The sequence below is a fragment of the Psittacula echo genome (assembly GCF_963264785.1).
Source record: "Psittacula echo genome assembly, chromosome: 3".
Lineage (NCBI taxonomy): Eukaryota > Metazoa > Chordata > Aves > Psittaciformes > Psittacidae > Psittacula > Psittacula echo.
In genome coordinates, this window is record NC_137736.1 from 28,626,181 (window position 1) to 28,648,957 (window position 22,777).

Here is a 22,777-nt window from a genome sequence, read left to right on the forward strand (position 1 = left end):
GCTGCACTTGCGCATGCGCAAACACATCCCGGTTCCCTCCACTGCCTTCCCATGCCGCCGTATCCTCACGGCCCCACAATGCAACGCGCCGGAAACGCGTATGGCAGCTGGTGACCGTTGCCCAACCGGCTGCAAGATGAGGTGAAGCTGTTGGGCTGCCTCGCGACGGAGCCATGCACCACCAAGCCTTGCACCCTGAGGCACTGTCAGGTAAGGCATGGAAGCCCTTCGATACTGCTGTCACGCTCCTATCACCTCAGCTGCCCGCCTTCCCCCGGCCCGGGACTCGCTCCTCCAGCGTTCCGCAGCGTCCGCTCCGGGCCGAGATACTCGGCTGTCCTGTTGGCTGCGATGCCTGTCAGTGCTGCAGCAGGCCAATCGGACGCAGGTGGGGCGGTGCAGCGCGGTGGGGTGCGCGGCGGCGGGGCTGGGCAGGGGTGCACGTGGGCGATGTGGCCCGGTGCGCGGTGAGTGGGGTGAGGTGGGGGGGAGGGTGGCTGCCCGCCCGGGGACCTGCTCGGCGGTGGGAGGACGGGACCAGCCGTGCTGAGTCCCGGGGCGCACCTGCTTCCCGCCTCGGCGGGTCCTGGCTGCCTCCGGGACAGGGAGTGTTGGCTCCCCGCTGTTGTCCGGTGGCACGGCCTGGTGCTTGCGGCAGGCGCTTGCCGCGCCCTGGTGTTTTTCTGGGCGTTGGCACACCGCTCTGTCTTACCAGAACACCCCCAAAACACCCAAATTGCCCTTTTATTGCTCTGGCTGCTGGTTTTGCAGCACTCTTGCGCGGACTGCTCCGTGAAAAGGCTAGCGAGGAGTATGCTAGGCAAATTCATCCAGAGACAGTATGGGTTAAACTAACAGCTACATGTGTTTATACTGCCCTGACCTCCCGACGGGAGCAAAGTCGATTTGGAAGGGATTTTGACAGTTTAGAGTTGTTCGTGTAGGATCAAATGTTGTAGATTTTGGCAGAAAAGCGTGCTGTGGGCTGGGGGGGTAGTTCATCGGATGAACTGTCATTTGTTTTCCTGAACAAACTTTGAATGCTAATTTGCAAAACCTGATAATTCTGCTATTGATGATGTGGCTGCCTGTCATTCAACAACGGGGTAATCTGTCCTAAAAGCATGCTTCAAAAAGGTTTTTTGTTAAAAAAGTCCTCTGTGCCGTGTCTGTCGACTGGTGTGTGAATGCTCCGGCAGAGGATTCACCCCTAACAGCTATCATGCCCAAACTCTTCCCAGCTCAGTTTCTCTCCAGTTCTGTTGGGCTGGCTTTAGTTTTTGTTTGTGACAGCCCTACACAGGCAGCTGTTCTCTGTGGCTGGTGTGCTGGTGAGTCCAAGCTAAGAAATGGTTTTGAAAGGATGAGTGTTAATACAAGTCAGATTTAGTGCTGTGCTAACATGTTTATGTGAAGGGTGGACAGCAGGGTTAGGCCAACCTGCGAAGACTATGTAAGGCTGCATAAACCTGGTTTTGAACCTGCTTAGGTTGTGTGCTTTCATTGTATAGCATATGTTGGTTTTTAAGTTTACCTGATGTTTGTGAATGTTCTTTTGTGAGTTAAGGCACAGACCTCATGGGGCTACAGACTAGAAGCTAAATATATTTGAAGGCAAGTACTTGACTTGGAGCTCTGTAGTGGCGGATTACTCTTGTTTGGAAGGATCTACAGGCATATAAATAACAGACCTCTTCTGAATTAGTTGGTTGGTAGGTTGGGAAGGTGATGATTAATCTCCCCCAGTGAAAAAACTGAAAAAAATTCAGCTCCCATTGTGCGTGTATTTTCAAGTAGGTTATAGTATTGGTGTGTGCCAGACTTCTTCGAAGATACAAGGTACTTGCAGTAAAGAAAACTGAAAGACTGTAATAACTTCAAGATTTAATTGGGACAAACCCAGTTCTTTTGCCTGTTATTAGTTAAAGTACAAGTCCTAAAGATTTATGGGATTTTTGATGTGTAAGTTTCCCATCTTTTGTATAATACTTTAAGGTTTTAAATCATTTCACTTTTATAGTTCACACTGTGATTTTTGCTTATACAACAGTTATGTTTGTTTCATGTTAAAGTATAATTAATTTATTTTCTTTTGAAAAGTCAAAACAAGTTAATTCACCTCAAGGAACATCTTGGCCATAGAAATAATGTATTGTTTAGCACTGAGCAAGTAAAACCAAAGCCTGTTTTCTAATTTATTATTTTTTCTTTGCTAGGTCACTGTTCCATGTAAGAATTACAGACTACAAATATGGGAAAGAAACGCATCAAAGGCAAACCTGCACAGTCTGATGAGTCTCCAGATACGCTGGGTGTGTTTCCTCTGAGAAGTTTGTGGTCCTAATGTTTGTTTTAACCTCAAAGAGGGCTTGAAAACTCATTAATATTAGAAGGCCTGTACATTAGTCACTGGCTTTGAAGTCTCATTTACAAAGTATAGGTTTGTATAATTGAAACTGGACTGCCAAGAAACTAGGTTGCTACTTAGGTTAAGTATGCTAGAAAATAATAGTAATAATAATAATCCTGTCTTGAAAATTAGGATTATTTTCTGGTTTTCAAGAAACTTTGCCACACAATTCTTTAGTCCTACATTGATTGTATAAAATTCCTCAGAATATAAAGGGTTTGCAGAGTCAGCTGCCAAACTGGTTGTGATAGGTTTAAGGAGCATTTTCCTAATGAAGATTTTGTTGCAGAAGGTTCTTGCTTCAGCACGAAAGATTGTGATTAAAATGTTTCTGTGAAACCATTTGTCTTTACACTAGCACCTAGCTTAGTACTGTCCCTGGACATCTTAGCTCTCTAGTCATGATGTTTCTTGGCTAAAACCTCCTTCTCATCCTTGCCTTCTGTTGCTAATCCCAAGTTCATGTTACCCTTCTAGCTTTGCTGGAGCTCACCCCCGTTTTGAAATTTCATGATCTTGTTTACCTTGGTTGATCTAGCTCTTAATTTTGCTTGTGCTGTGTAGTAGTCTGTTCTACCACCTTTTCTGACCAGGTCACCGATTGTGTCTTGCCCATCCTTTTTTTTGGTCCTGACTGGGCAAACGAGTAGGGCCATGCTAATTAGAGGGCACTTACAGTTTCAGCTAGGAGGCTTGGTGTGATGGCCTATTTTAAATTCAAGTCTATTTTACTTTGGTTTCCTGGTTGTCTTGGTCTTGTGTTGCCTTCTGTCTTTTTAGCTTCTTTTGTCTTTTCTTCCTGAAATCAAGGGCAATGTCTCTTCTGAGTGTTCCAGCAAAGAAATCGGTTATGGTGCATTTGCTGATGCCATCTCACTTTGGCTGGTTTACCCTGACAAAGTCCTGAAAAAGCCACAGATGTAAACTAAGATTGATCAGTGTAAATAATTCCACTATAGTAGTAGTGGCAATAAACAAAAGTTTTGTTTAAAAAGACAGTTTTGAAGTTGTAGATGAAGCTTTTGTGGGTTGTTTGATGGGAGGTTTTTTTGGTGTGGTGTTCTGTGGGGTTTTTTTAAGGCTTAAAAAGTGCATCTAAATGTCTGTATTTGGCTGCTATTGGCTTGCGCTTGTACTCTGGTAAAATCCTATAATTTTGGAGAGGAATAGAGCTGTAGATACAAAGCTTTTCACTGATTTCAGCTCATGCCAAGAGAAGTTTCCTGTCTCGAAGCTGTAATCTTGGATATGATCCCCAACAAAGATAAATTGAGGTTTTTATGCAATCTGAGCAATAAAGGTACCTCTGTAGCAAAGGACTTAAGACAGTTGAATTATGTAAACAGCTATGTAATTCTTAATAATAGTTTCACAAAAATGAGATTTTATTTATTTTTAACATATTAAGTACATACAGCATTTTCTTTTATCATGCGGTTTGGGGATTTTTTGACTTTTGAGGTAACTGCACTGTCAGATATTTGACCGTGTATTTCAAATTTAGACACTTGTAACTGCAAATAGTGAAGAATTGTAGGCTGATGTAGGCTAAATGTCTTAGAAATGTACACAGGAGAGAAAAAAGGGGGAGGGATTAAAATGTGTTCTCTTATAATTTTTATTTTTTCATTTTCTTTGGAAGATCTTGAAACAGTTTGCATATGCGCTCTTTGTCAATTGCAATTTCTCTGTTCATGACTCAAGCTTACAGCTTTTCTTCACGCAAGTGTAGTGTAACCAGCAATCTTAAAAATTAAACAAAGAAGAAATAAGGTAATTAAACTCCTGATGGTAGCTCTTAGCAACATATGTCTGGTCTCAGTGCAGCCGTTCTTAATAGAGTGTGGTTAAATAGATGGAGTTCACACCACGCCCAGAAGGTGCAGCTCCAAGAAGGGTGTAGTATTGTAGTGTGAAGTGATAATGGTATAGGCAGGATGACTCTGCTATTTGCTTCTACCATTGCCTGCTGTATAATTTCACTGACACAGCCCAGCTAGAAGCACAACCTCCATAACCTCCATTTTATAGGCCAGCCAGGTGCTGCCTTGGTGACTGGAAATCATGGCAGCGGGTTGTGCCTGCATCCTGGGTGGTGTGGCAATCATAAGGCCACAATAACAGAAGCCCACAGCCTGACACAGTAGGTAGGTTTTTATGCAGAAGTTTTGTCAACAGCTCTGACTAAATGTGGGTTTGAGTGATATTCTTTTGTTTGGTTTTTTGTTTGTTTGGGTTTTGGTTGGTTGGTTGGTTTTGGTTTTTTTTTTTTTTTTGTAGCTTAGGATGCAGTAACAATATCCCTGTATGTGAATGGAGGTAATGAAGGGTTTCTTTCTGCTATATCTGCTAAATTGTCAGTGTTTCTTTGACTCTGGAAAGGCTATCCTAGCTTCTGGATTGCTGTCTGTGTCTTTGACGTTTCCATTTGTTATGATACCTACAACCTTCTCATGCTTTTTATTTTGTAGAACCTGTGTGCAAGCATATTCGTAAAGGATTAGAACAAGGTCATCTGAAAAAGGCACTGCTGAATGTGGAATGGCATGTTTGTCAGGACTGCAAGGCAGATAACAAGACACAAGAGAAGCCTGAGGAGAAGACCAGTGAAAGCCCTTCAATATGGTTATGTCTAAAATGCGGCCATAGGGTATCTCTTGTTTTGTTTTTAATTTGTCTTAATATCTTTCAGTGCCCCATAATATAGTGGAACAAGAGAGTTTCTAATTCAACTCTTACATTCTTTTTATAATTTTAAAAGTGGTGAATAGGTACATAAATAATTTCATCTACTGTAGTGTGATTCAAGAATATCTGCTCTGAATTGGAAATGCAGTACTTAGAAGCTTGGCACAAAGGCATTTAGCAGGCTTAAGGCTAGAACACCACCTCGAGGACTTGTTTTCTTAGAAAGTCCTAAGAAAATAAAAATTTCTGTTAATGCTCCTGATTTGTGATTTTTACAATGAGATCTTATGCTCACATTAGTTTAGTAAACTTAGAACTCTGCATGTTGAAGAGGTTTTTGTCTTGTTCCATTCTTCAAGCTGTTGAAATTGGAATTTGTAAATTAAATGTTCTGTCCCTGAGCAACTTTATAGGTATTCTACAGCCATTTCTGTCTGCAGAAATAAGGGTCTTAAAATAGAGACCTGACCATCCTAAATAGTTTAACATGATTAAACAGTTTTCATTTTAATTCTTTGTTTATACTTTGACTTTATGTTTCATTGATAGTCAACTGGATTTTGTGACACTTCTGGTTATCAATATTATAGGGCTGTGGCAGAAATTCTCAAGAACAGCATGCTTTAAAGCATTATGAAACGCCAAGATCAGATCCCCATTGTTTGGTTCTCAGTTTGGACAACTGGAGTGTATGGTGAGTTTGTCAGGCAACAGTTATAAGCCATAGCTAGAGGGCATCAGAGACTGGGATATAATTTGTTTTCTTTTCTTTGTGAATTCTAGGCTTTACCTTTAGACGGGTATAAAGAATTTCCACACACAAAGTTCTCAGCAGTCTTTGCTCAGATTTGCTAAATAAATACTACTTAAAAAATTCATAACTAGAAAATTTTTGTAACTGAAGTTGAAATCGACCAACAAGTAAATGCTGCTTTTGCTTGGTCAGAATACTAACACGTGGCAACCAATGTTGATATGTAGCTCTAAATCTTAACTTTCAGTGTTGGGAGAAGCTCCTTTCTAGTGCACTTCGTGACGAACTTATTTTCTCAATAAGTGTGACTTCTTACTAGCATAGGTATAGTTAAGAAGCACAACTGTAGAATTACAAAATGCTGCTGGATCAGTCGATACAAACTGCGTCTCCCTGGTAGTATATCTTTCTCTTAAAGGGAATAGTGCACTACATAAGGGGAAACCTTAATTTTCTAAACTGTGTTATACACAAATACTGTGCCTGACATAGAATTTTCATTTTACTTAGTACCCTTTTTTTTAGAACTCATTATCTGTCACTATGTTCATTTTCATAGAATCTTTTTTTATATAACAAGATCTTCTTACTTGATTATATTAAACACTTTTATGTGTAATGATCAATATTTTCATTGAATTCTAGAATGGAAATAGATATTATTAATTACATGCATTACTAATGAATTAGTGAACTTTTTTAATTTAAATTCGTGTTAAAAATACAGTTTAGAAGTGCTTTATTTTCTCTTTTCTAAAACTTAGTTTTTAAATCTAAGTGCTTGCGGCTGAGAGGAAGTTGTTGAAGCAAGTCGCTTTGCTTACTTCTCGAATTGCTTGGTTGTACAAACTTGCACAAGAAATTATTCAGTGATTGATACATTGGTATAAATTATTATAAATCAAACCTACAGTCAAGAACTGTATTTCACAGCGGGCCTGGTATACAAAAGCAAAACCAGTTTTGGTCAGAATTTATTAATGCTATGAATGTGTGAATAAATCTTTTTATGGTGTGTATGCATTTGTGGTTGAAATTGGCATTTAAATAGTACCTGTAAACAGTTAAAAGAGAAAACAGTTAAAAGAAATGTTTTGAACTTGGAGAGAAAGAGGAGAGTTCTAGTAATTCATTAAGTTCTGCTGTTTTGGGTGTATGACAAGTGCTGTTGTATGCATGTTCACTACTGGCATGACATAGCAGTTGGACCTACTTATGTTTTTTCCCCTACCAGTCATCACTGGGAAAAAAAAACTAACTTCTTCCAATGCCTTGATTCCTTCAAGGTTACCTACAAAATTTTTGAAAGATAAAAGGTTATGATGTAAACATTACCCATGGAAATAACTATCATTTATTATTCAGGAGTAAGAATGCCTATTTTTATAATTAACCAGACAGACAATAAGTACATAATCAGGGGTACAAAAGTTGAGCCAATTTTTTTACTGTGACATGAAGAAATGTGAAAATTGCAGCTAATTTCAGGGATGCTGGAGATTTAGGGAAGCACTTTGCTGCAAACTTCTACTGCTTTTAATATCAGAAAATAGTCTGATTTATGGTAATCCTGAAATCTGCTAAATGCATTTGTGCCTAAGAACTGTAATTTGTGTGTTTCAAGGTGTGAAGTATTTGCAATTTCTTCAATACTTTTTGCCACCTATTCAAAGAGCTGATTCGGCAGAACTGCAAAAATCTATACATACAGCTCTCCTTCAGCTGTATGTGTTCTGGCAGAATTTTACTCAAGCCTTTATCACTGCAGCTTCTCTCACAATTTTGTTTTAAACAGACTAGTGGCCTAACCATGCACTTCCTTGCTCATAAAGACACAAATAGGTTTGTATCAGCAATGGAAGAGCAAATAAAAATGTGCAGGACTAATGGAGGACAACAATTTATTTCTTACCCAATTTAAATAAAAATAAATACTTGCTTGGCTAGAATACTTGTAGTATTTTTCCATGCCATAGCAATGTAAGTAATTTCCTTTAGGGCCTGATACCTTTGTTGATTTTTGGCAAAATTTTCCCTGTATTTATTTTACTTGCAACAAGGTTTCTAAGCACAGCTTTTAAGAGTCCAATTTATACTTGTAATTCACAGCCTCCAGTCACTGAAATAATTTAGTAGTGATAATTTTTAAGCTTTCTTTTCTTGATTAGAAATAGATTGAACTCTTCTCCAAGACTTCTAAACCTTAAAATAAATCTTGTAATTTTGTGTAATGAATTGCATCAAACAAGCAAATAGTTTAGGAATTTTAAACAATAGAAAAAAAAATAGGATTAATTCTCTTTCTTTTCTGGGGTGGCGGAGACAGGTGCTACATATGTGATAATGAAGTTCCATATAGTACTTCAAGCCGATTGGGCCAGACTGTGGATTATATTAGAAAACAAGTTTGCACTGGCTCATCACATACAGGTAAATAATTGTAGTATGCATACAGTAAATCAGAAAGTCCCTTAAATGTAGGAGACACTACTGTAAATCCAGAATGTACACTAAATTAGATTTAACTTTTTGAGCACTTTGTAGTTAAAGTAAAAAGCTAATTTCCTGTTCTTTTTTGATTTTTTTCCCTCTTGTGTTAGAGTTCTGATAGCATAAGTACTGTTTTAACCTATGAACCTAATTGGACCAGGATTTTGCTCAGTGTTTCCTAAACTTTTACAGACCAGAAATATAGGAATAAGAGGGGAAAAAAAATATGATTTTATTTTGTCTTTTATTATTTTTTTTTTTCTGATGTGTTGCTCAGTTGTTCTGTAAGGAATTGACTTTCAGTACTTAGAAGTGCTGTGTTTGTTCATCAGAATTGCTTAGTCTGTCTTGAGATTCAAAGGATACTTTGAGTGTTTAAAAGTATTTTTGTAGGTATTTGTGAATGTATCAGATGGAATTATTTGTCCGCTGGGTCTGTACATTTGGTATAGGTAGCTGCAGCCTTCAGAACTCTCTTAAAACAGCATGTTCAGCCTGCAGTCTGTCTGTAAAACGTGGTTGTTTAAAAGGAGATAAACCCAGGAAAACCTCCCACTTTCCACAGTGGCAAAACTGCTTTTCTACAAGGTATTTCCACTAGAAGACCTGGAAGAATTTGCATATCAGAATAAATGCTGTAACTTATAGCTATCAAAAATTACACATTTGGGTGAAATTGTAGCCCCCTTGGGAAATAGATCACAACCATCCAGCAATGCCAAGTGGCTGTCTCCAAATATTTGTTCAGGAAGCAGCTGAGGTTTTCCCACAGAGACCAGAATCTTTGAGTGGTTTTGGTCACTCTTTTCCAGATGCATAGTTTTTCTGTATCTAATATCCTTGACCTTCATACTGGTTCCCAAAATTCTCCTTTTCAGGTTTGAACTGGAAAACAAATGAATACCTGGTTGCAGTTGTTGCTTCAGGTGTTCTGTCTGTTGTTGTCCATCCGTTTCTTGTCCATCTGCAAAGACTGTACTGTCTGTTGCCCTTTTTTTCTCTAAGCTGGTGTTACTTTATTTTAAAGTTAATCTTGGCTCACAGCTCTATTTATCAGAAACTGAATCAATAGTAGACTGCCAAACTGGCAGAACCAGTGTCGGTGTTATTCTGAAAATTAACCAGAATTCCTTTATGGTTTTATTATGGTCATTGAAATTTTGAACTACACACCAAAGTAATTTTAGGGAAGACATCTTAATGTCTTCAAGAATATAAACCTTCCAGTTTCATCTGCCTAGGTTCATGAAATGAACATGCGAATGCGTTCACAGTGGAAGGCCTGTGCATTTCGTTTCAGTCAAAGGGGGTATCTCAGATGCCATCATGTTGGATGTTGTATAAAGTCCTAGCGTATATAATTTTGCAACAGGAATTAAATTTCAGATGACACATGCAGAGTTTCATTCAGAGATTGATGGTATGAATGGCTTGTGGGCCAAGTGGCGTGTTTAAATTGCCTGCTGATCTGAAATGACATTTCAGGGGTTTGTTGATATTTTTGTTTGGTTTATTTTTCAACTCCTGTTACCTAGACAGTTTAAGAACCTACCTCAATAGCATTACACAATTGCAGAATTAATTATATGTTTTAAGTTTTAAACATCATAAATTGCTGATGCCTATATTTTTTTTCCTAGCACCTTCTTTGTTACTGGATAATATGTGGTATGTTTTTCTTTATTATTTCAGTAGAAAAGCAACAAGAAAACAAAGAATTTGAAAATAAAAAAGTAGAAAAAGACAGCAAAAATGAGCAAGAAAAAGAAGTCTCGCTTAAAGAAGAGAGTTCTAATTCAAGTACTAACTCAGAAGTGACTGTGAAGGGACTTAGTAACTTGGGGAATACATGTTTCTTTAATGCAGTGATGCAGGTATGGTAGTTATTGCTTAAAAAAGAAACCTTAAAAACAAACAAACCAACAACAAACAACCCAAACCTTTGAATAGCAAAAAAAGAAAAAAAAAAAACAACCAAAAAAACCCCAAAGTCAATCAGCCCACAACTCCCCTGCCACCAGTATTTTACAAGGACACAATTAAAATGTTTGGGGTTTCTTTTTGTTTGTTTGTTTGTGTTTTTTTTTTTAATCTGCCAAGAATGATGGGTTCTTTCTAAAAATAGTGTATTGGCCCAGAGAAATATGAAGAAATGGAGCTGCAGGTTCAGACTTGCTGAAAGGGAAAATATAACAAACTGCCTTGTCTTTGAGGGACAGCATCTTTTGCTGATGCAGACTGAGCATGCCAAATTCTTGCTTTTATAAAAAAATAGTCTGGCACATCGCCCTTGCTGACCTCTTAGAATATAAGAGATTAATACCCGAACACCATGGGTGTTTACTGAAACACAAATGTTTCTCTTGGCAACAGGAAATCAAACAAAAGTAGATGTTAACAGGATGAGCATATTGCATTGCTATCTTGTGTGTCTTGCTCATCTAAGCAGTGTTTGGATATCATAAGCTTGCTCTTTACATGCAAGTTGTAATACACATGAATCTTGTGCTCTTTGGCTTTTGATACTGAAGCTTTAGTCAAAATTCCTACTCACAGGTTTTAGTAAACAATTTGTGTTTTAAACATGTTTTAAACCAAGTAAATATACACACTGGTTTTTACCTTTTGATTTTTAGAAACAGACACTAGGAAATAGACAGAAGATCAGTCTGTAGAAGAATGTAGGGTTTCTGCAATCTAAAATAATACAGAGAGAACACCTGACAGTCTCATTAGCTGTATGGAACGTACCTTTAACTGTTAGACACCATTAGAATTTCTGGAGTGATGGTTACCACTCTAGTTCTGTATTTGGGAAAAATAAATTGATACTAATCTGGTTGCTGCCAATTCCATGACCAGTGGAACTCAACTGCGCTTCCTCTTGTTTCCAGTTACCAACTTTTTTCTTTCTTTTATGTTCTACAGAATTTATCACAAACTCCAGTCCTGAGGGAGCTGCTTAAAGAAGCTAAAATGCCTGGCACAACAGTTAAAATCGAGTCACCTGAGTTATCCATGGTATATATTCTTCAACTTCCATACTGTTTCTTTTCACCTTCCGAATCTGTTAAAGAATCAAGAAGCACTCATCTCTGGATTTTAAGTCTGTTTCAGCTAAATAATAAGATTAAGATGTAAAATCAGCGGGAACTTCACCACTGACTTCCATAAAGCTGCTTCTGAAATCCACAGAGGTCGTTCATTCAAAGTGAAAGAGCAGTGATTCGTTAGCTATTAGTTGTCAGTTGTTAGTACTTACATTATGATTAAGTTATTTAAAGGGTGAAAATGTATAACTTTTCCTACAGTGTCACTTGTCTAAATACAAAATAGGAAACTAGAGGATGTCTGTGGTGGTAACTGAAATAACACACCTCTCATTACAGTTAGGGATTTGGAAGGGAAAGAAGGGTTGTACATTTTAAGAAATTGTTGGGGTGTTTTTTCCTAATAAAAGCAAGACATCCAGAGTTGCAACTAAGCAATAAATAATTAATGATTCTTAGCCCAGTGTTTTGGTTTCATCTCAATAGAATCCACCTGTTGATTGTTTTTGTTAGGTTAACTTACTGCCATTTTGGAGGGTTTGTTTGTAATAACGTTTTCAAGTGCTGAAGTGTTTAGGTAAGGAGAACTTACTCCAGAAGGATCTGTCACCAAATTAAGGCAAAACAACTTTGTTGCTTTTCTTTAAAACAGGAACCTCAGCTGATAAAACTAGATCAGCCAGGTCCTTTGACATTAGCCATGTATCAGTTCCTGACAGAAATGCAAGAGACAAAAAGAGGGGTCGTCACTCCTAAGGAACTTTTTGCTCAGGTTTGTAAAAAGTGAGTATCTTTACAATTGCATGTCATAGCGAGTATGAAAAAAGTTTGCTATTTAAAAAGCAGACTGTTTTGTCCCTTTTTTTTCTTGAGCTCACATCATAGCCTGTAAAATTTGTATAATATGTAACAAGTTTTGAAAGAAGAGGATAAAAAGCAAAATATAAATGAACGGAAGTAAAATGAAAGATTAACAGTGACATATTCTGATTAGCTAGCTTCATATTTTAAAAAAACACCATATGTAGAAATTTGTTGGTTTTATATACATACATTCTTAAGACTTTGTCCTTTTATGTCTGATGTGAATTGTTTTTCCTTTGTCCAAGTTCAGTTATACTTTACAACCATCATTTCACTTAACAGAGCAATACGATTTAAAGGTTATCAGCAGCAAGACAGTCATGAGTTGCTTCGTTACTTACTTGATGGAATGAGATCAGAAGAAATGCAAGTGAGTGCTAATTTCATAGTTGTGCAAACCTGTCTTCTTCATGCTGTAGATCAAGACTTTCCCCTCTGCTGAGAGGAGAAAGAACGTTCTTCCTAAGTTGACCTCTGAGAGTGGTTTGTGCTGCTCATAACACACACTTCAAGCAGATGAGCTACAAAGCTGTAGAACTGGGCAGCTTCTAAGCAGTGCAGTTGTGAAGGATCAACCATGGGTATTACAGGCCACAAACTTCCGTCTTCGAATACTTTTGTTAAATGAAAATATTATCTCCTGCATATATTGCATGTGCTGTTTAGGTTTCTAAGGTAATGATATTTTCTGCCATTTTACAAGGCAGGGAACTGATTATTCTCTATGCTTAAGTCAAGTAGAAAGGTTCAGTTTTGCTTGCTTTAAAAGTCTTTGGTTAATTCAACACTACTAATATAAATGTCTGTTGTCCTTCAGAAATAGATTGATTTGTCCAGAATTTCTACAGAAAAGCATGGCATATGTATACTGTCCCTAAAGAAATGTTCTTTTTTCTTGATTTCTGAAATGCCTGAAAGCTCACTTTATTTGGAAAAGCATTTTACCCTTAGGCTTACTTTCTTACATCCTAATTGCAACATTACAGTTGCAAGCTTGTTTCTAGGTTGTTCTTCTCTTTTGGCATTTGTGGTGGTTTGTATTGATTCTCTTGATTACTGGTGATTAAATTTTTTTCCTCCATCTGAAACATTTTGTGAAATGAACTAGTTAACAAAATTAGTGTAGGAAATTTTACAGCATGTGTTTGTTTTGAAAATTTCAGCAAATAAGTGTTGGAATACTGAAGGCATTGACTGACTCTAACAAACAAAATGAAGAAGAAATGAAAAAGAAAATTAAAGGTAAAACGTATGTTCCTGATATTGTGATAATTTAAAACCTTGTTTCATTGAAGTACCCAAAGTAACACTAACAGTATCAACTAAAAGATTTATGTTTAATTGCACAACTTTATGGGAACTCTTGAGTATGTGTATATCTAGAATATAGGGCTCAGTAGTGTTAAGTCTATTTAAGTGTCTTATCGAACCTTAACAGACTAAGAGAGAGTTGATTCTATAGGCATTATACATTAAAATATGTTTGGGTAGTGTTTAATTATTCAAATATTATCACATTAATGTAATTATTCATTTAATAATGTTCACCTAATAATCCATTTGTACTTAACAGTGGTATAAAAGGGAAACAAACACTGAAGAGAAGAATTTTTAAACTTTTCAACATCACTTAGATTAGAAGATGAAGAACAAGTTTAAACTTAGATTGTATGCTACACTGAAAATACAGCTTGAGGAAATCGCTTTTGGTTTAGGACACTTATACAGACCAAAGTTGGTGCTTGGTTTTTAGGTTCAGACAGCTGTTTGAGTTAAGTCCTGAGAGAAAACGGGAACTCTTACTGGGATGCAGTACTTCTGAGAAAATGAGGAAATGTGTTTGAGTTGAGAAAGTGGTAAAGGTGTTGCTTCAGTCAAGCTGTCTTCTGCAAATCTGTTTTCACTTCCATTTCTTTGATATATGAAAGAATCTTAAGAATCTTACTGTATGTCTGAAGGAAACTGGGACAGACCAACACATTCCATCATACATCTTGTATATGTATTCACCTTTTTTTTTAAGGTGGTATGCCATAACTAAATTGGTTGTCAGTATATTCAATGTAATATTACTGACTTTACTATATACTTTGTCAATTCTCAGAATATGAAAAGAAAAAGGGAATACAGAGTTTTGTGGATCGGATTTTTGGTGGAGAATTAACCAGTACAATTATGTGTGAGGAATGCAGAACCGTAAGTAAATTGTCCACTTTGAATAGCCTAGAGTATAATTTTATGTAATCTATGTAATGTAGGAGAACACCAAAATAGCTTTATGTAGATATAAGTGAAACTAGGGAAGTTTTTTTGATTTAATGCACTTCTAGGAGTTGGCTAGCTGCATGCTTTTCAAAAAGCAGCATGGTTTGGCTGGAATCTTTCTTCCCTTATGTTATAAAGCTATATTTTAGTCATGGATAGCTGTTTGTGAAGGTAGATTAGCTGTGTTATGTTTGTATGCACTTGTGAAAACATGACTTGAATGCAAACAAGGCTATGTACAAATAAGCCTATTGACAGCAAGCCAGCCACTTCCAAACAAAATTGAATTGGACTTTTGAATATTCATTTAAAGGTATCCTTGGTCCATGAGCCTTTCCTTGATTTGTCGCTTCCTGTACTAGATGATCAGGTAAGAAATTGTACGTGCTTGCTTTTTGCATTAGTTTTTGTTCCCTTACATGAAAACACCTTTATTATATAATCAGTAGGGAATGAATCTATGCATATTTCTAAATGTCTCTTCTGAAACTTTTGAGTTTGCCCAGAAGGATACAAAATAAGTTTTTTTTTTTTTTTTTTTTTTTTATGAGAGTCATTCCTGTAGGTTGTGGCACATAAATGTTCTCTAGAAAACCTGATAGTCTGTTGGTAATCTTGCTGCTTTGTCAATTAATGTTTCTAATGTAGAGATTGGTTTAGGTGGTAATCTGGAATGTACCAATATTTTTTCACTATTGTAGAAGGCTGAGTTTCAAAAAACAAGGCTTCCCAATTCATCTTCACTGTTGTAAAACTAAATTGCATGACAGTGATGGGTGCCACCAAGCAAGTGGTTGCTTGAGTGCCCCTTTTTTTTTTAATCCATTTTTCTGTGCTAAATGCAGAAATACTTCTCATAATATTCAGGTTATTAAATAAAGTTGGTAGGATAGAATGTAGTTACTTATTTGATCAGTACTGATTTTATTTGGTTGATCTCCAGATATTCTTTGAGTGTCTAGGCTTGATTTGCTTTGGATTTCATATTGATAATCTTTATATGTAATGTTTCAGATTTGCTATGCAGCCGTGCTCACACAAAAGTTAAAGAGTAAATATAAAAATGAAACCCCCTCAACCAAAGGGATTGTATGTCTTCTGCAACAAACAAATTTCATTGTAGCAGAAGTAAACAAATTCTGTGGCAGGCAGTTCAACTGCAAAAGTCTCTCAGTTTGTGTAAAATGTTACTCTTCAGTGCATTTAATGAGACTTGCATCTGTTAGAGCCAAAGGTAATGTTGCCCCTTTACAGGTTTAGAATTTGGCCCTTGGTTTTTCATACTATTTCATTCTGGAAGTCATTGTTTCACATGGGTTCCCTCTGGAGTGAGGCACTTCTGTTGTAAATATTAGGGTGGCATAAATGAGTTAGTTGTATGTTATAGTCACTAAAATGCTTTCTCTTGAGCTGAAAACTCAGATAACATCTCATCCATAATGTTTTCTTTTGAATACTATTTTGTTATTCAGGACAGTAACATCTCTACTTCTGTGGTTGTTTTGTGGCTTTTTGCATGTTTTTTTATAGAAAGTAAAAACTACAAATGAGAGAAACATTAAGAAAAACAAAGAAAAGGAATCTGAAGATGAAGAGAAAAAAAACGATGACTGTTACCTTAAGCAAAGAGATGAGCCCCCTGGTACAAGTAAGCACCTTCAGAAAAAAACAAAGAAACAGGCCAAAAAACAAGCCAAGGTTGGTTTTGATCAGTATTTCACTTTTATTAATGAAGTGCTTGCAACTTTTAGTAAAACAAAATTTTTGCTTCCTCTGATTAGATGCAGGAGACAGCTTAGAATTTCTCCTCTGTAAAATGCACAACTGATAAAACAAATTTTATCTACATCATTGCTATTAAGAAGTTACATATTCTGTTAAGAGTTGCTGTGTTATATATAAGCTAATATCCAGAGGAATGTGGAATTTTCATGCTTGTATGAAGTAATTAATTTGTTTCAGGCAGCTGTTCTCTAGTCATTGGTTGCAAGAATACTCACAAAACCCTATCCTTTCTTTTGTCTGTGTTCTAAAGAGAATCATGAATGTATTTTGAAGATACTGTGTAACAAGGAACATTGGGAACTATATCATAGAATCACAGAATGGTTTGGGTTGGAAGGGACCTTAAAGCTTATCTAGTTCCAATCCCCCTGCCATGGCCAGGGACACCTTCCCTTAGACCAGGTTGCTCAAAGCCCCATCCAATCCGATCTTGAACATTGCCAGGGATGAGGCAGCCACAGCTTCTCTGGGCAACCTGTGCCAGTGCCTCACCACCCTCACAGTGAAGAATTTCTTTCTAAATACAGTCTAAATCTCCCCTCTTTCAGTTTAAAGCCATTCCCCCTTGTCACTATAGTCCCTTGTAAAAAAGTCCCTCTCCAGCTTTCTTATAAGCCCTGTTTATGTACTGGAAGGCTGTTATAAGGTCTCCCCAGAGCCTTCTCATCTCCAGGCTGAACAAGCTCTCTCAGCCTGTCTCAGTGAGAATAAATTCAGTATATTAATCACCTCTGGTTATTAAATCATAGATTACTTTCCCACCCTACGCATCTATGGCATACTACAAAAATTTTGATAAAGAAATGGTCATAAATGCTAAATATATTTTAAACTTGCTCTGGTTTTTGTATTCTTCTGTGTTATATATTCCAATTTGCAGAGCCAACGCCGTCAACAAAAACTTCAAGGAAAGGTGCTTCACTTGACAGATATCTGTGCAACTGAACAGCCAGAAAAAGATGTTGAATACAACCAAGAATCAGAGGCAGAAATTGACTCTGAAATGCCTGATATGAAGCAAGAAGAGGAATCATCAAATGATTGCAAAGATTGCTGCTTAACTCAAAAAGACTTGAGTATACAGGGAAATAGTACAGAAGTCCAGAGCATGCATGAAAATGCAGGAAAGCCAGAACAAGAGTGTGTAGAAAAGGAGTCTTTCAGGGATCTCCCTATGGAAGGCTTAGATTGTCCTGGAGGGTTAGTCAATGGATTTGACAATGTATCTTTGAAAGATGAAGATGATGAAAATAATGAGGAAGAGCTTGCTACTGACTTTTCAAAACTACAATTGGGTCCCAATGCTGAATCTGATATGAGTACCTTAGATGACCTACAGTCTGTTCCCATCAAGACATGTGAAGTATTGACTGAAGATCCAGAGACAGCATTTTGTACTCTTGCAAATAGGGAAGATCTGAACCTGGAAGAAGGTTCAATCCATCACTGTTTGTATCAGTTTACCCGTAATGAAAAACTTACTGAGAACAATAAACTACTCTGTGATGTATGTACACAAAGACATTATGGACCAAAGAAGACCATAAAAAGTATGACAAATTATCTTTAAGAAAACAAATATTCTAAATATGTCCCTATCTGCTGCTTGGGTGGGTGAGGGAGTGGAGAGCAATGTCCCTAAAGTGACATTGGTATAACTTTAACTTGGATATGTGGAACTAGTATTCAGTGGGTAGGTTGTGAGAACCTTTTTTCATACAGATTAGTACAAGTAAGTTCTTAACTGAGCAGAATAGTAGGGTCACAAGCTCAGGTACAGAATACTGCAGGACTGAAAAAGAGGAGTGGGCTTGGATTTGGTGGGAGGAAAAGGGCATTGCAGTCTAAAAATAAATTTTGTGGGTAAATGTAGGGGGTAGAGATTTAGCAGGTGACTTTTTTTCCTGTTTACTCCTTAAATGTCAAAATTCTGCTGAGACAGTAATAGGGAAATCCTGTTGGTGTTTGCACAAAAGGCCGATAAAAGCTGCATGCAATTTCTGATGATGAGACTTGTGGAGAAGGGGGAAGAATTCATCCTGCTTGTGCAGACATTGCTTAATAACATGAGGGGTTACTTTTGTGATATGGAATCTGCAAGGTGGCAGCTGTACAGTTCATCAGGTTAAGGGGAATATTCCATTTCTCAGTTCTAATAGATTACATTAGAGCAGCCTAAATAGTGAAAATAAATTCTTGGTGTAACGTTTGTTTAGACATTAATCATTGGTGGTTTTTCTTTTCTGCAGGTGAAAAATATATTTATACTAATGCCAAAAAGCAGATGCTAATCTCTCTTGCACCTCCAGTTTTAACTCTTCACTTAAAAAGGTTTCAACAGGTAAGTAGCAGGCTGATAACCGCAAAAATGCATATGTACATAGTATCAGTTTAATATGTATATATCCACATAATACTAGCTTAACTTAAATCTAATGTTAGCATATTTTCATGAGAGACTGTTTTGGTTTAGGGTTTTTTTTCCAATGTTCAGAAGGCATTGGTGTGCAGCATTGTTTTTTGTGGCCTTTGAGGAGCTGGGGTGTATTTTCCCGAAAGAATATTCCATTAGTTACCTGGAAAACACTGTTTTATGGGCTTATTTGCAGTACATTCCCTCACTGTTGTTACTGCTTACTGGATTAAGCAGCATCTTGGCATTAATTGTTTCCTGCTACTACAGCAGTTCAGTACAGATAGAATAAGATCCCTTACTAAATAAGTGTAACAAATAGGTCCATAAAATTGGGAAAGAGAAGATTCTGAGCCTTATGAGGTGGTGGTGGTGGTGAAGCATGGAGAATGGAGAGCAATGTGACTTGAGTCTTATTTATAGACACTGAAGTAAAGTGGCTTACGTTTTTTCCAAGTTGTAGGAAAAATTTCAGGGCTTTAGGTTTTCAAGAAAGAGGAATAGGATGGTGATGGGAGACAGTACCGCCTCTTCTGAATTTAAAGCCGTTCAGTGTTTTGGTCAAAAAGCTTGAAAAATGAGGCAGGTAACTTTAAGTAGGTGAAAAACAATTTCATAGAGAAAATGGAAATGTGTAGCTTATTCCAAGAGACTGTAACATAATTAAGAAAATAACCTTTGTCATCTTCTCCTTTTGTTTTTCTAGTTTGGTACTGGAAGATTATTTACATAGGGCAGGAGTAGAATTTACATCAGTTCTGACGATATAAAATTAGATCCTCAAGCATATCACAGTATCTGAGAAGCAAGAGATGTCCTCATAGTTACATAAGTGCATTAAAGCTGATTCTTTCTCCACTTTTGCTACCTTTAAGTTACCATAAGAGTGAGTTGAAGAGCCATGTTAACTTGTGCTCCAGCGCAGCATGTGGGGGCCAGGAGGTACTGCTGGGAAATCTTGGGCATTGGAGAGAAAAAGTGTTGCTTTTTCCCCAATTTTGTGTAATGTAAATCTGATTTTGTATTGTTGAAACTTCAACCCAAAACATTTAGTAACTAAATGTGGTTTTAATACCTACATTTTAACCTTATGGGATTTTACTTTGTTTAAGGCTGGATTTAATCTCCGGAAGGTTAACAGGCATATCAAGTTTCCAGAAGTGATAGACTTGGCTCCTTTCTGTACAGCTAAATGTAAAGTAAGTGGGGAAAACAATCAGATTTTCCTTTCCCATGTTCTAACAAGCTTTCAAGATTAAATTGTTTAGCAAGATCTTTGTAGAATGCTTGCCAAGCTTCAGTTACTTTGTGTGATAATACAGGGTAACTTGCAAGTGCAGCTTGTACTTGAGTCAGTGTATGTCCATTGACCATACATAGCTGTAGTGCTTGCATGAATCTGCAGTGACCAGCTTCCCTTTCATCAGCAAACAGATCAGAGCAAAGTGAAGAGTTTGCATTCTAGCCTTGCTTAAAACCCAGTACCTGACTGGCATGCCTAAACTTCTGCTTTTATAGAATGTGGCTGAAGGGAATACAAAAGTATTGTACTCTCTCTATGGAGTTGTTGAGCACAGTGGAACAATGAGGTCTGGGCACTATACTGCATATGCTAAAATGCGAAGTATGAACAACCATCTCTCTGATCTTGTCCTTCGAGGACAATCTCCTCAAGGTAAATAATTTGAAATATTTTACAAATTCTTACTGCACAACAGTACAGGATTGACTGCTTCAATTCTTCATAATAACTTTTACTCCTAAATTCTTCCTTTCACAGCTTTAGAAACTGAACCAGTAAAAGGGCAGTGGTTCCACATCAGTGACACCCACGTACAAGCTGTGTCCGCATCAAAAGTGCTGAGCTCTCAAGCCTATCTTCTCTTCTATGAGCGACTCCTTTAACTCATCTGAGAAACCTTCTTATAGGTGAAGAGAGGTGGTTATCTTCAGGTGGTCTGAAAGAAGGAAAAGACTTGCAAATCATGGTCTTAACATGTTGTAGCTACTGTATACAACCGCAGGAGTATCCTTTATGCTTCTTAGACATACTGACAAATGATTAACTTATACTTTTTCCAGTGTTTTCACTGCTTTTAAATAAAGGTCTTTTACAAAATTACAGTGTTGAGTTTCTGTTGAGTGCATTGGCAGACAAGGAATGACTACTTTTAGGTTCCTGCAAGTGCTATACATTTTCATCAGCTTTCACTTTAAAGGGACCAGCTTCAATTTTAAACTAGTTATCTTGGCTATCATCTGTTCTAAGTGTATTTTAGAACTAGGTTCCAAGCAGAAGCTGTTTCTTCCTACACATCTTAAAGCTGAGACAAACTCAGCATCAGCTCCTTTTCTGCTGTTGGTTTATGCCCAATAGAGGAGTGCCCGGTGTGCAAACTCTTTGGGAGTTCTTCCACAGGGGAATGTTGCTGGTATTTTGGCAAGGCCGGGAGCTTGGGTTTCTCTCCCTTTTGCTACAGGCACTCCTTCTGCACTGGGGAGGGGAAGAAAACTACTCCTGCAGTGACTTGTAACTATAAAGCTCTCTTATCCACAGGCTAGGCTCCACATTGGGTTTCACATAAGTCTTGGCTTGTCCATGCTAGAGCAGCAGCTGCTTACATTCAGTGCGTTTTTCACAACCTCACTAAGGAAATGGGCAGTCTTAACATGTTCTTGTTATCCTTATAGTCAGCAGCAGCAGCACTTGTGCAGCTGACTGTTAGCAGTATGCCAATCCTTCTGAAAACTTGCTGAGTTTATTTTTTGGCCACACCAGCAACAGACTATAAAGCAAGCATTAGTGTAGCTGCTGTATGGCAGCCTTATTTAGGCATAAGATAGTTCTAGACTTGATTTAGCCTTCCACTCCCTTCTGGCTGTGAAACAGTAGCACCGGCAAGAGTAATAAAAGCGTTAATTACTGAAGTGGCTTGAATTTCAAGTGCATTTCTCCTTTCAAGTTACTCCAAGACGCACAAGCTGTTTAGTTTCCAAGAAGAATCTTAACAGAAGGCTTCACTTGAAAGATTCCAGTATTCTGCATCATGCTAGCTAGTGCTGCCCAGCCTTTGTTTTTAAGGCCATTAGAATGAGATATAGTTCACTGCAGTCAGGCTGCCATTTTGAGAGCATGGAGACTCTTAAAGGGTGACAATGCAGCTGATGTATGAAACAAAAATAAATGAACCTGTTGCCATACTTCTTTCCTACAACATTCATTTGACTTTTTACACTCAGATGTTGGGCAAGGAGTGAAGAGCTACAACAATTAGATTATGCTTTACAGAAGTTCCTGCAGCAGGCTCATAGTCTCTCATAGTCTCCCTCATCCACTGTACTGGGTGCAGCTGTGGCCTCTGAGGAGAGGCTGGGCATGGCTGCTGCTGGACACAGCCACCTCTAACCGACCCACACCAGGGCACAGCTGAGCCCTTCAGCCAAAGATGGTGACACCTTGGAGAAAGCACAGTGCTGTCAGGGCTTGAAGGGAAAAGTGTGAGAAGCAGCCCTGCAAGCACCGAAGAAGGGGAGCAGCTCCAGGCACCCCTCACAACCCATGCTGAAGCAGGTTGTCTGCCTGCAGGTCGGAGAGGACAATACTGGCCTCCACACTGCAGCCCCGGAGGCTCCCAGGCCAGAGTTAAGGCGAGTGTGCCTTGAAGGAAGCTGCAGTCTGCAATGAGAAACCCACACTGGGGCAAGCATTGCTGCAGGAGCCAGTTGTTCCTGGGAGACTACAACCTACAGAGGACCCCCATGCTGAAGCAGCTCAACACGGACTGTATCGTGGTAGGGGAGGAGGGGAAAAGTGTGCATAGGAAGGAGCAGCAAAGAGGAGCCTGTTACAGCCTGACCACAACCCCCATTCCCCATCCCCTTCACCACTCAGGCACAGGGAAGAGGTAGAGGAGTTGAAATAAAGGAATACACTTAGCCTGGGAAGAAGGGGAGGTGGACAGGAACATAATTTAGATTTAATTTCTTCTCACCCTCCAATTCCTCTTTAATTGGTAGTAAGTTTATTTTCTGCACATGCCTGTAGCAGTAATCAGTGA

The 22,777-nt window shown here is 38.1% G+C and overlaps 1 protein-coding gene across 4 annotated transcripts; it reads left to right on the forward strand.

The window, feature by feature from the left end:
* The first annotated feature begins 87 nt into the window (after positions 1-87).
* USP16 (ubiquitin specific peptidase 16) lies at positions 88-20,831 on the forward strand. Of its 4 annotated transcripts, none has more exons than XM_080614025.1 (18): positions 88-210; positions 2,217-2,312; positions 4,882-5,060; positions 5,689-5,792; positions 8,179-8,282; positions 10,035-10,216; positions 11,271-11,363; positions 12,045-12,175; positions 12,539-12,626; positions 13,420-13,498; positions 14,361-14,452; positions 14,835-14,891; positions 16,052-16,219; positions 17,187-17,856; positions 18,556-18,647; positions 19,832-19,918; positions 20,238-20,394; positions 20,500-20,831. In XM_080614025.1, exons 2-18 carry the CDS (start codon positions 2,252-2,254, stop codon positions 20,622-20,624), a joined length of 2,469 nt encoding a protein of 822 aa, XP_080470151.1. In that variant the 5' UTR covers positions 88-210; positions 2,217-2,251; the 3' UTR covers positions 20,625-20,831. The 4 variants fall into 4 exon arrangements, with proteins under 4 accessions (XP_080470151.1, XP_080470152.1, XP_080470153.1 ...); XM_080614026.1 differs by having other exon boundaries at positions 10,038-10,216; XM_080614027.1 differs by lacking the exon at positions 19,832-19,918.
* The last annotated feature ends 1,946 nt before the right edge of the window (positions 20,832-22,777 follow it).